We start from the raw sequence: 12,487 nt of genomic DNA on the forward strand, positions 1-12,487 counted from the left end.
ATGATTCTTGATAACTCTTGATCATTAGTTATCTTGGTCTTCCAAATCATTATTTACCTCAAAACAAAGCTACAAGTAGTAAGAAGGGTTAAAAAGCTAAACCTTAAATCAATAATTAATCTCATTCACTTGATGTTTTAGGAATCTATTTTAAGAAGGAAATATTAAGTTCTCAATGCAATATTGGTCTTAAGTTTTAATTTGGTTGCAGATTGACTTTGATCCTAAATCCTAGATTTGATAATTTTCTCTCTTTCTAAGGATTTGACATTGGATTGTGAAATTCTCTAAAATATTCTTTCTTTTATTGATTCATTTCATTAAATATTTTAGGGAATTTTTATTCATATTTATCCATATTTATTTAAATTAAGATTTCTTTATCTTTAGCAAATAATTACCCTTTTTCATCTAAAAACAAATAAACAAATTAGAGTTGATCCCAGAAAACGATAACCCACAACACTGCAAAGTCATGGTAACTCTATCTCTAGTTTTTCTTAGCTAGAGTTATCATATATTTAAGCTTAATTATTTTAATTACAATAGAGATTTGCAGTGAATGAGTATTCTCAATAGAGACACTATGATATTTCACGGACTTGAAGACAATATATGCCCTTGGGTGATCCTAAGGATATGTGTTTAGATAAACTATGGTTATAGTAGTGCCTTAAGCTCTTTGTGAGATAGGACATGTCAATTGATTACGTAATAAGAGGATTTGTAACTTAAGGATGGTAGAAGTAATCTTAAGAGGATGATAGTTTTTACCTTGTTAGATTATAGACATCAATTCATTGGGAGACTATATATAGTGTATAGTAGGTCACGAACCCGAACACTTATTGTCTTGTTGTAATATGCATAAGGTATTATAGTATAGTTAACTCAGTATAATGGGATATTGAGTCAACTTCAAAATTGAATTATGAGGGAGTCGATACCATCCTAGCAGTTCCAATGGTCCTCATTCAAACTCATATATCTTGATGACACTTTTTATGAGGGTTGAATTGGCTTTTGGTTCATTCATAAAGATGTTTTGGTAATTACGTTAGGTTGCCTGAGAATTAGCGGACAACATCTCTAGAATAAGTTAATTGATTAATTGGAGTTTTGATGGATTAATTAATCAATTAAGACTCTTTTTTGGGCTAGATTAAGTGACCCAAGCTCAAGGTAGGTTCAAGTCACTTAAGCTTAGTAGAAACCCTATAAATACCCCTTATAAAATTAAGGTTTCAAGTCTTCTTCTACCATTCTCCCTATGTTCCAAAGAGAGAACCTTAACTTCCATGCTCATGACTTCCACCATTTGTGTTCTTAGTTTCAAGAAATAGTCATTAGGTGGAAGATTGGAGGTTTATGAGATCACCTTTGACTACCACAACATCAAATAATGATTTCATCATAACGATTCAATCTACAAACATCCAAATCTAAGGTAAATATTCTAAACATGTAATCTAGATCTTGTGAATAGTTTTAAATGTTATATTTTTACTATGCATAGGATCTAGTTGCCCTAGTAGTAGTTTCATGCTCCTAACCTGATCCTTGGACAGGGAACAAAGTAATCAAGATTTCCCATCAGTTGGATGACCTTGTTGAAAAGAAAAATTGTTTTCATGCCTTGAAAGGTATGTCTTTCTAGGAAGCGTATGACCACTGGTATGGTGTAGTGATTATGTATGGTGAAAAAAAATTAAAAATAAATAAAATAAAATAAAAGAATGCAGTGGGCTGCGAGGCTACATAGTAGTGATTGTGCTGTTGGAAGAGATGATAATAATTTGGTGATGGTATAGATTATTGGGAGAAGTGAGAGTAGTGAAGTAAAATAAAATTGTTATATAAAACAATAAACAAAAACACAATTATGCTGGGCTAATAGCAATAAATTAATCAAATGGAAACTAAAGGAACATGACAACGGAATCTGAAGCAAAGACATGAAGAACAATAAGAAACTAAAAACATGAACCACCTTCCACACACGACACACTCAACTGCAAAACCCTAATTGGTAGAAATTAAAATTGAACCTAAAATGGGAACCATGACCACAACAAATTCAAGGGAAAGGATGAGAACTAGCACCACCACCAGGACCACCACCGGTGCCCACTCCACCGCCTAGGGTTCCGATACCACCGGTGCCACCCAAGCTGCCGATCCCTCCTGGCCCATCAAGTCCACCTGCGCTACCGATTCCTCCGGCAACTCCGCTGACTCCACCTAGCCCACCAAATGGCAGTCCAGAATCACCTACTCCTGCAAAGCCACCGAGCCCGCCAAAGGTGACGATGTTCTTTTGGTCATCGAGACCAGCATCACTAGGCACAGTCCTTGCAGTGGTGTGAGCCACTGCTAGGGCAAGCACTGCCATGATAAACCACTTTGCCATCTCTCTCTTTTCTCACTCACTCACTCACTCACACTCTAATGCTTCTTTTTGAGTGTGTACTCTGTTGCACCTGAAGGGTGTTGCGGGTCTCCTTTTAAAGGCCTAAAGGGAGGTGGGGGACAGTTGCAAGTAGTAAATGAAGTTAAATGCTGATCAGTCCACAGCTATACTCAGTCGATGGAATTGAACAGGATTTGTTGCGACTATGCTCCGAGCCTCAGGGCCTCAAATTGATCAACATCTAACAGATAAAAATGAAAATCACTTGCGTATCATCATGGCTTCCATACAGATATTATGCAATATGTATGGCTGTGCTGGGATTCAGAAAAATGCCCCTGCCAATATTTGCATGACAGAAAACCTAAAGTACATGAATATTAGGGGTTTCTTTTGACGTATGTAAAATTTGAATGACAGGCCACAAAAAATGTCTCTTTCTCTGGTAATTCTTTCGCGTTTTATTTTTCATATCCTGAATTTTTCAGATGATCTCTAAGAGAATGTATGGAAAAAATGAATAGCAAATTAGATAAATTGATACCTAATACTATATTAATACCTCTCTGGGGTGCATTTCGTCTTTTTGGGCTTACCATATGAGATAGAAAGGGATGCAAAATAACATTATAAGATGGAGAATTTAAGCCTTTGTTTGTATTATTTGATTCTTTTTAGTTAAAAAAAAAAAGAGTTATGCATGATGTTATTTATTTTGACTGGAATGGAGACTAAGTATTATATATATATATATATATATATATATATATATATATATATTTCCATAAAATTTTACTTCAGGGTGTAGGTAAGAAGATTATCAATCCACCAAACTGCTGATAATCTTTCAATGTTATGTTGGAATCCATCCAGTGTCTGGCTTTGTCATTATAGATGTGTCATTGTGAGATGGAGAATTAATCAAGCCTTGGTTTGTATTATTTGATTCTTTTTAGTTGAAGTCTTCACCAAAAAGAATTGACAAACTTTTGAGAACGTTATATATAATCATAATGCAATAAATAAATAAATAAATAAAATTATAGCTACACCCGTTTAATCAAATTAAGATTTTTCTTGTTAATTTGGAGTCATGAAAATTATTAGAATTTTTAGATAAGATGGCTAAGTACTTTATCCAAATAAAAATTAGTTAGGTCTCGTTTTTCTAGTCTGATGAACATGATGAGAATTTGGTGAGAACTGAAAGATAAAAGGGTTGCTGAAGCTCCACTTATTGGGCAAATACTAAGAGAGAAGGAGAGTGAGGTGATCAGTGGGGTAGGGAGAATCAATAACAGCTCCTCCAGCTGCCCTTGACAGGACTAGGGCTGAGGATGCTGACCTTGGTGGAGGAGAAAGTAAATGCATTTGTGGGGACGGTTTGTGGACTCCTATTAGGTCCCAAACAGATTTTTATTTTATAAAACATCAAATAGTAGTTTTAAAAAACTGTTCAAAAAAATTGTTTTCAATACTGTTTTTGAAAACAGTTATCTAACAAGGCTTAAGTATATTTTTTTGTTTTTTATTTTTAAAGTTAGAAAAATAGTGGGAATTTTCATGTTAGAGACAAGTACTTTTGGAAATTAATATTAAAAAATTAACAATTTTAAATTTGTTTAAAGATTGTAAGATATTAATAAAATTTTACTATTGAAAAATTTTAAAATACATATTAAGAATAGATATCAACAAATCCAACAAAATTGAAAAACTATACGGCATATAGTACTTCCACAAATCAAGACTTTTAAAAATGTGGAAAAAGAAATTAAAAAAAAAAAAAAACCACCACAGATACCTCTCCTTATACTGGTTTCCCTTGAGACTCCTAAATATAAATAATAATAATAAAAAACCATACCAGAAAATACAAATCACAAAAAAAAAAATCAGCATTAACTTTAAGATTTGACTTTCATGTGGATTGGATAAGTTGTTTTCCAAAAATGTTATTCAACATTTTGAAAGTTCCAACAACCGTGAAGTGATTGGTAGGGAAACACACTATGTTGGTTATGAAAAGTATTAAGGAAAATATATATATATGTTGTCGTATAAAAATGAGTAAGAAATTTATATATTTATAAATTATTTAATTTTTATGTGTAAGAGTTAAATAAATGAAGAAATGAGTTTGATGTATGATATAAAAATAATTTATTGACTTTAAATTTACTTTTTATTTTTCTTCACCCCTTTTTTCGTTCTACTTTTCTTCTTTATTTTCTTTTCTTCAGATTTTATGGAACCAAATGTATACTATATGACCTTTTAATGTAAAAAATGAGTTTTTCACGAGAAAGGTATTTCCCATCAAAAATTTTTATTTTTAATGATGAAAAGTTTGTTTATGATGAAAAAAAAATAATACATGTGATACATAATTTTTTTTTATTTATAATTTTTAGTTATGAAATTAATATTTATAGCAAAAAAAACATATTTAAAAACAATATTTATTAATTTTTTTATTTAAAATCTTTTTCAATAAATTAATTTTTAGTTTATACCAATAAATCCCATTTATACACAAAATCAATTTGTAATAAATGGTTCTCTATTTATAAAATATTTGATAATTTTTTTTAAAGAGATGAAATGATCAAATTGACAATAAAAATATTGTTTTACAGGTGAAATTGGTTAAACATGAGGATAATGATGGCGAAAACAGTTGAAGAATTAATAGAACAATATTTAACTGTACGTGGGGGATAATAAACTAAGATAATGCTCGGGCAACTTGTCTATACTTGGCCATTTGTTGGGATTAGATGCTTACATCTAGTGAGATGTAGGCGTTTGTATTTATAAATGTACATATAAGATGGAACAGCATATGTTCATCTAATTGTATTTTAGAGTGGAGAGACTAGTACCAAGCATATTGTTCTCTATTTTGCTTTCATTGGTGCGTAGTTAAGCTTGTCAATGAGTTATATATGGTAAAAAAAAAACATATTTTACCATGTGAGTAAAAAATAGTCTTTAAAAATTCATAATACTGTTTGACTATTGTTCTCTATTTATGATTTTGAAAAACAAGTGAAAATAAAGAACAATTTTTAGAGAATAAATAAAAGTTATTTTCATTAGTTTTTAAAAATAAAAGAAAAATATCAGGAAATTTTAAAAAATCATAAAAAACTAAATAAAATTGAACATCATATCCTTCTTTTTCTTTCTCACATATCTAATACTAATATTGAAAATATTTAAATATTATTTTCTTATAAATTACACTTGTTTTTCTAAATTTCTTTTAACTTCTCTAAAATTTTTCATTCAACAAATAAATTCTAAATCAAATTACACTTTATATATAACATTTATTAATTGTTTTAAATAATTTAAAACTCAAAAATTGATATAATTAGTACTAAAAGGTTGTAGAACTTAATAATATTAGAAAGTCATATACCAAAATTTATTTTAGGACATAGTTTCTTCTCTACATATATCATATTTTTACTAATTTTTTCATTCAACAAATAAATTTCAAATTAAGTAAGACCTATTGAGTTGGATTCATGAATGAGTTTAATAATTTTTAAAAATAACTTAAAACTCAAATAATGATCCAACAAATATTAGAAATTGATGGATAAAAAATTGGTCTAAAATGACTCTATTATTATTATTATTATTATTATTTTACATAGAATTATTATTTTCTGATTTTGTTTTATTAGGCAAATAAATTTCAAATTAAATAAGACTTAATGCATTAGATTCATCAATGAGTCTAGTAATTTTTAAAAATAACTTAAAACTCAAATAGTGATCCAATCAATACTAGAAATTGATGTATAAAAATTGGTGTAGAACGACTCTTATTTCACTTTTACATATAATTATTATTGTTCAATTTTTTTTTGCTAGGCAAATAAACTTTAAATTAAACAAAACATAATGCATTGGATTAATCAACAAGTCTAGTAATTTTTTAAAATAAATTAAAATTCAAATAGTAAACCTATTAATATAAAAAGTTTATGGATAAAAATTCGTTACAATGACTATTATTTCTTTTCTACAGATAATTATATTTTTATAAATTCTCTTACTAGAAAATGAACTTCAAATTAAGTGACGCTTTATATTAAATTTATTATTGGGTTTAAAAATTTTTAAAAATAATTTGGAACTCAAAAAATAGATCTAATCACTAAAAAAAACTAATAAATCAAAATTGATATATTATGAGTCTTGATTTTACTATTTCTCTATACACATAACTATATATATATATATATATATATATATATATATATACACTAATTTTCTCACTAGGAAAATAAATTATAAATTAATAAGACACAATTAATAATTTAAATTCTTTAATGAATTTTAATTTTTTTAAAATAATTTGGTTATTTAATTTTTAAAAATAATTTGGAATTCAAAAAACCAATCTAGTTAATTTCAAATTAAATCAAAATATCTTAGAATATTATGTTCATGATTGAATACTGTGTATGTAATAAAAAACTTGGATCATTTACATGTTAAAAAATTAAACTTTATTCATGATTCATCTTAAATAAAATATTATTAATAATTATTATTTTAAAATTATTGTTGTTCCCTTTTAACAAAAAAATTATAAAGATGTAAATATCCTTATATTTCTAACATGTACTATAATATTACTATTCATGTTTTACTAAAAACTATTTATTTATTAATCTATTTATAATTACAAAACTATTTTCGGTTTTAATAAGATTTAGAATAAAATTTAATTCATATTATATAAATTGAATTTACAATATTTTTACCATGTCAAAATAGAAAAATTATTTTAAAAAACGACTAATCCAAATAAAGTTTTTGGTTTTTATTTTTAAGAATTGTTTTTAAAAGCAACTTGCCAGACATGCTTATTTTTATAAAATATTAAAAAACTATTTTTTGTTCTTCAACTTAAAAACAAGTCTTTGAAAACATGGCAAATAAACCCAAAATTTGCATATCCACAACTTACATGAAGCCTTTTCATCAAGGATATCAAGGCCATTTTGCTTTATACTTGTTTTCTCTATTAGGTTGTGAAGAAAAACTTTGGAAGTGTACTAGGCTTTTCTTTTTTCTTTTTTCTGTTTACTTATTTATGGAAGTGGTTTTCTGTAACACCCCGACCTAGAATAAGGGCTATTTATGGAATTTAAAAATTAAGCAAAAAATAGAGAGAAGATATTTTTGGTTCCTATAACTACTTACTGTCTTTATCTTGTTATGGTTTTTTTCCTTTCCAATTCTTCATCCTTGTTATTAGGAACGATAAAAAAAATATATAAAGAGAATAGAGTTTTTATGATTAATCTTTCAAGGAAAGAATCTAACCTATAAATTTAATATCCGGTTCCATTTTCTTGGTTGTGTAAAATAAATAACCTTGAATCTTTTAGGTATTCTCTTGAAAAGATTTGAATTTAGGATTAATTTATTTTTTTTAAAAAGGAATATAGATAGGTTGATTTATTCATGGAGATAGGAAAATTGTATAGATCCAAGTCAATTAAAAAAATAAAATAAAAATCTATTGCAACATTAATTAGAAGAAAAAGTACAAACTTGATGGCCTATTGGTTTATTGTTACATGTTTGAAAAGAAAAAGAAAAAGAAAAAGAAAAAGAGATATTTTATGGGTTTCAAATTTTATGCCGTTAGTGTTAGGATAAAGACCTTAAAAACATGACATGATGTAATAAATTTGGAATTTATTATTTATTTAATTATATTTTAGTTGCACTTTTATCTATCCTTGTTCTATGCTTTATATTTTGAGTGTTTTAACCTATATTTCCTACATTTTACATGACTTGAGTGCATTAAGAGTTGCACAGAAGATCCAATCCATGTGTTTTTTGCAAGTAAATGATTTGTTCACAACTGAATTGATTCCACGTGATAAAGTTGAAAAATGAAGTCACAAGAAGTACAATAAACGAAAGTCTTCCACCCGATGACTTGTACCTTGATCTTGACACACTTCCGATGGGGATGGAAGAGAGGGTAGAGACTATGACCCTCTCTCTCTCTTTAGGTGGAAGACAACTCTCTAGAAAAAACTATGGAAACTCTAAACCCTAAGAAAGGTATTTATAGGATTTCCCATTAGGCTTAAGTAACTTGAGCCCACTAAGGCTTAGATCACTTAACGGGTCCTAATTAATTAATTAACCCAATAGACTCTACAAATTAATCAATTAGCCCAATCTAGAGACCTCATTCACTTACCCTTGTACAACCTTGCATAATTACCAAAATGCCCTTATGCACAAAAGTGAACTTAGAGTCAATCCAACCTTCATAACCTATGCCAACAAAGTATATAAGCTCAGAATGGGGACCATTAGGACCCATAGGAGTAGTGGCTCCCTTAAAATCCAATTCTGAAGTTGATTCAACATCCCACTACAGAGAATCAATTGAGTTCCAATATCCTATGTAAATAACAATGAGACACTATGTGCTTGGGTCTGTGAGCTATTATCCGTTGCATTCAATCTCCCTATGAAAATATATCCGTAGTCTAACAGGTGAAAGATATCAACCTTTCAAGATTACCTTTACTATCTTTGAGTTATAAACCTTCTTATTGTGTGTTTAACTTACATATCTTAGCTTTCCAAGAGCATGATGTCAAGTTCCACTTAAGAACTACTATGACCATAGTTTACATGAATGCACCTCTTTAGGATCAACCAAGGGGCACTCTGTCTCAATCTTATGAGATATCATGTTGCCTCTATTGAGAATACCTATTACTACTAGCTTTCTTCAATAGTGACCCAAACTATAGGGAATATATGATCATCTCATGATTTCACTCGTAAGTTAATTAAAACCATTACTAACTTTAGCACAAATTTAATATTCTCTCAAGGTCGAGACACAACACAATGAAATAGCTTGGTGAAGTCATGGCTAGTTGATAGCCATACACATTGGTGCAATGTGTAACCATACACACTAGTGCACTCATAATGGGAAACCCATGTCGATAACCAATACTAGTCATCCCTCTAATAAGGAGGTGGTGCACTACAAGCTTTAATGGGTTGTCTAAACCCCATGAACCAATTATGAATGAGTCATCTATTTACAAGGAACTTGTGACTTGGATCTTCTGTGCAATTCCTAATGCACCCAATTTACGTATAATGCAAAAGATGCAGGTTAGAGTGCTTACAAAGTATAATGTATGGAAATAAGATAGTTAAAAGTGAACTAGAACTTTATTAAACAAATAATAAAATTCAAGAGTTTATTACATCATGTCATGCTTTTAAAGCCTTTATCCTAACACTTAGGTCATCCATTTGAGGTTGTAGTACACTACGTACCGCTGTTGGGATTGAACTTCTAAACGCAAAACATGATGTAACAGTTAGACTTAACTATCCCCTTGCTATCCTTTTTGGTGTATTGACATTGATTCGAGCATTCAACTCATGTCTCTTACATTGTATATGACTTGTATGCATTAGGAGTTGCACGAAAGATACAAGTCATTGGTTCCTTGTAAGTAGATAAGTTGTCCATAGTTGGTTCATGGATTTGGGCAATTTAATAGAGATTATAATGCATCACCTCCTAATTTGAGGAATGACTTGTCTTGGTCATCAGGATGAGTTTCCCATGTTGAGTGCACTAGTATATGTAATGCACACTAGACAGAACCTACAATGAATTATGACGCAAGTTTATCAATTGTCATGATTCACCAAGCTAATATACTATATGGACTCTCAACCTTGAGAGGATATTGAGCTTATGCCAAAATCAATAGGAGACTTTGACCAATGGGTGAGACCCTAAAGTAATCATTTATCCCTATGGATTTGGTCACTATTGATGGAGGCTGGTGACAACATGTATTCTCAATTAAGGCACTATGATATCTCATGGGATTGAGACAATGTGTCTTTTGGGTGATCTAAAAGACATGTGATCATGAAATCTATGACCACCGTAATTCCTTTAGTGGAATTTGACTTATGCTCATTGGAGTTAGGCTATGTTAGTTGATCATATAATCAGTAAGATCTGTAACTCAAGGATTTGAGATGTAATCTTGATAGGTGATAACATTCCCTTGTTAGATTACAAACACCAATTCATAGGGAGTCTACATGTAATGAATAGTAGGTTATGGACCGAACTTTGTCTCGTTGTTATTTAAATAGTGTACTGAAGTGGAGTTGATTCTCTTTAGTGGAATTTTGAATCACATTTAGAATTAGATTATGAGGGAGCTAGTACTCCTATGGGTCCTAATGGTCCTCGCTCTGAGCTCATATACCATGATGACACAGTTTATGAGGGTTGGATTGACTCTAGGTTCATTCTTGTGCATAAGGGCATTTGGTTAATTTCGTAAGGTTGTATAAGGGATAACAAACCAGGTCTCTAGATTGGGCTAATTGATTAATTAGATGACCCTATGTGGTTAAATAATCAATTTGGGCTTGTTTTGGACTAGATTAAGTGACCCAAGCCTTGATAGGCTTAAGTCACTTAAGGCCAATGGACAACCCTATAAATGTAAATATTTGGCCATTTAAAACTCAAAAATCAATATAATTAGTACTAAAAGGTTGTGAAACTTAATAATATTAGAAAGTCATAGACCAAAATTTATTTTAGGACATGGTTAGTTTCTTCTTTGCATATATCATATTTTTACTAATTTTTTCATTAGACAAATAAATTTCAAATTAAGTAAGACCTATTGAGTTGGATTCATGAAAGAGTCTTATAATATTTAAAAATAAGTTAAAACTCAAATAATGATCCAATCAATATTAAAAATTGATGGATAAAAATTGGTCTAAAATGACTCTATTATTATTATTATTATTTTTTACATTAAATTATTATTTTCTGATTTTGTTTCATTAGGCAAATAAACTTCAAATTAAACAAGACTTAATGCATTAGATTCATCAATGAGTCTAGTAATTTTTTTAAAAAACTTAAAATTCAAATAGTGATCCAATCAATACTAGAAATTAATGTACAAAAATTGGTGTAGAACGACTCTTATTTATCTTTTCATATAATTATTATTTTTCAATTTTTTTTGCTAAGCAAATAAACTTTAAATTAAACAAAACATAATGCATTGGATTCATCAACGATTCTAGTAATTTTTAAAAATAAATTAAAACTCAAATAATAAACCTATTAATATAAAAAATTTATGGATAAAAATTGTTTACAATGACTATTATTCCTTTTCTACAAATAATTATATTTTTATAAATTCTCTTAATAGAAAAATGAACTTCAAATTAAGTGACCCTTTATATTAAATTTATTATTAGGTTTAACAATTTTTGAAAATAATTTGGAACTCAACAAATAGATATAATGATTAAAAAATGCTAATAAAACAAAATTGATAAATTATAAGTCTTGACTTTACTATTTCTCTATACACACAACTATACATATATATATATATATACTAATTTTCTCACTAGGCAAATAAATTATAAATTAAGTAAGACACAATTAATAATTTAAATTCTTTAATGAATTTTAAATTTTTTAAAATAATTTGGTTATTTAATTTTTAATAATAATTTGGAATTCAAAAAACCAATCTAGTTAATTTCAAATTAAATCAAAATATTTTAGAATATTATGTTCATAATTGAATACTAAATATGTGCATGTAATAAAAAAAACTTGGCTCATGTACCTGTTAAAAAATTAAACTTTATTTGTTATTCATTTTAAATAAAATATTATTAATAATTATTATTTTAAAATTATTATTATTCACTTTTAACAAAAATTTATAAAGATGTTAATATCCTTATGTTTCTAAAATTTACTATAATATTACTATTCATGTTTAACTAAAAACTATTTATTTATTAATTTATTTATAATTACAAAACTATTTTCGGTTTTAATAAGATTTAGAATAAAATTTAATTAATAGTATATAAATTGAATTTACAATATTTTTACTATATCAAAATAGAAAATTATTTTTAAAAAACAACTTATCCAAATAAAGTTTTTGTTTTTTATTTTTAAGAATTGTTTTT

General features: G+C 28.3%; 1 protein-coding gene across 1 annotated transcript; it reads right to left on the reverse strand.

Annotated features, from left to right (window-relative positions):
• Window positions 1–1,886: 1,886 nt before the first annotated feature.
• Window positions 1,887–2,649, reverse strand: LOC104879827 (glycine-rich protein 5). Its single transcript, XM_010654158.3, has one exon. It carries the CDS (start codon window positions 2,408–2,410, stop codon window positions 2,078–2,080), a length of 333 nt encoding a protein of 110 aa, XP_010652460.1. The 5' UTR covers window positions 2,411–2,649; the 3' UTR covers window positions 1,887–2,077.
• Between the last annotated feature and the right edge of the window lie 9,838 nt (window positions 2,650–12,487).

Source organism: Vitis vinifera, chromosome 7 (genome assembly GCF_030704535.1).
Source record: "Vitis vinifera cultivar Pinot Noir 40024 chromosome 7, ASM3070453v1".
NCBI classification, from domain to species: Eukaryota; Viridiplantae; Streptophyta; class Magnoliopsida; order Vitales; family Vitaceae; genus Vitis; species Vitis vinifera.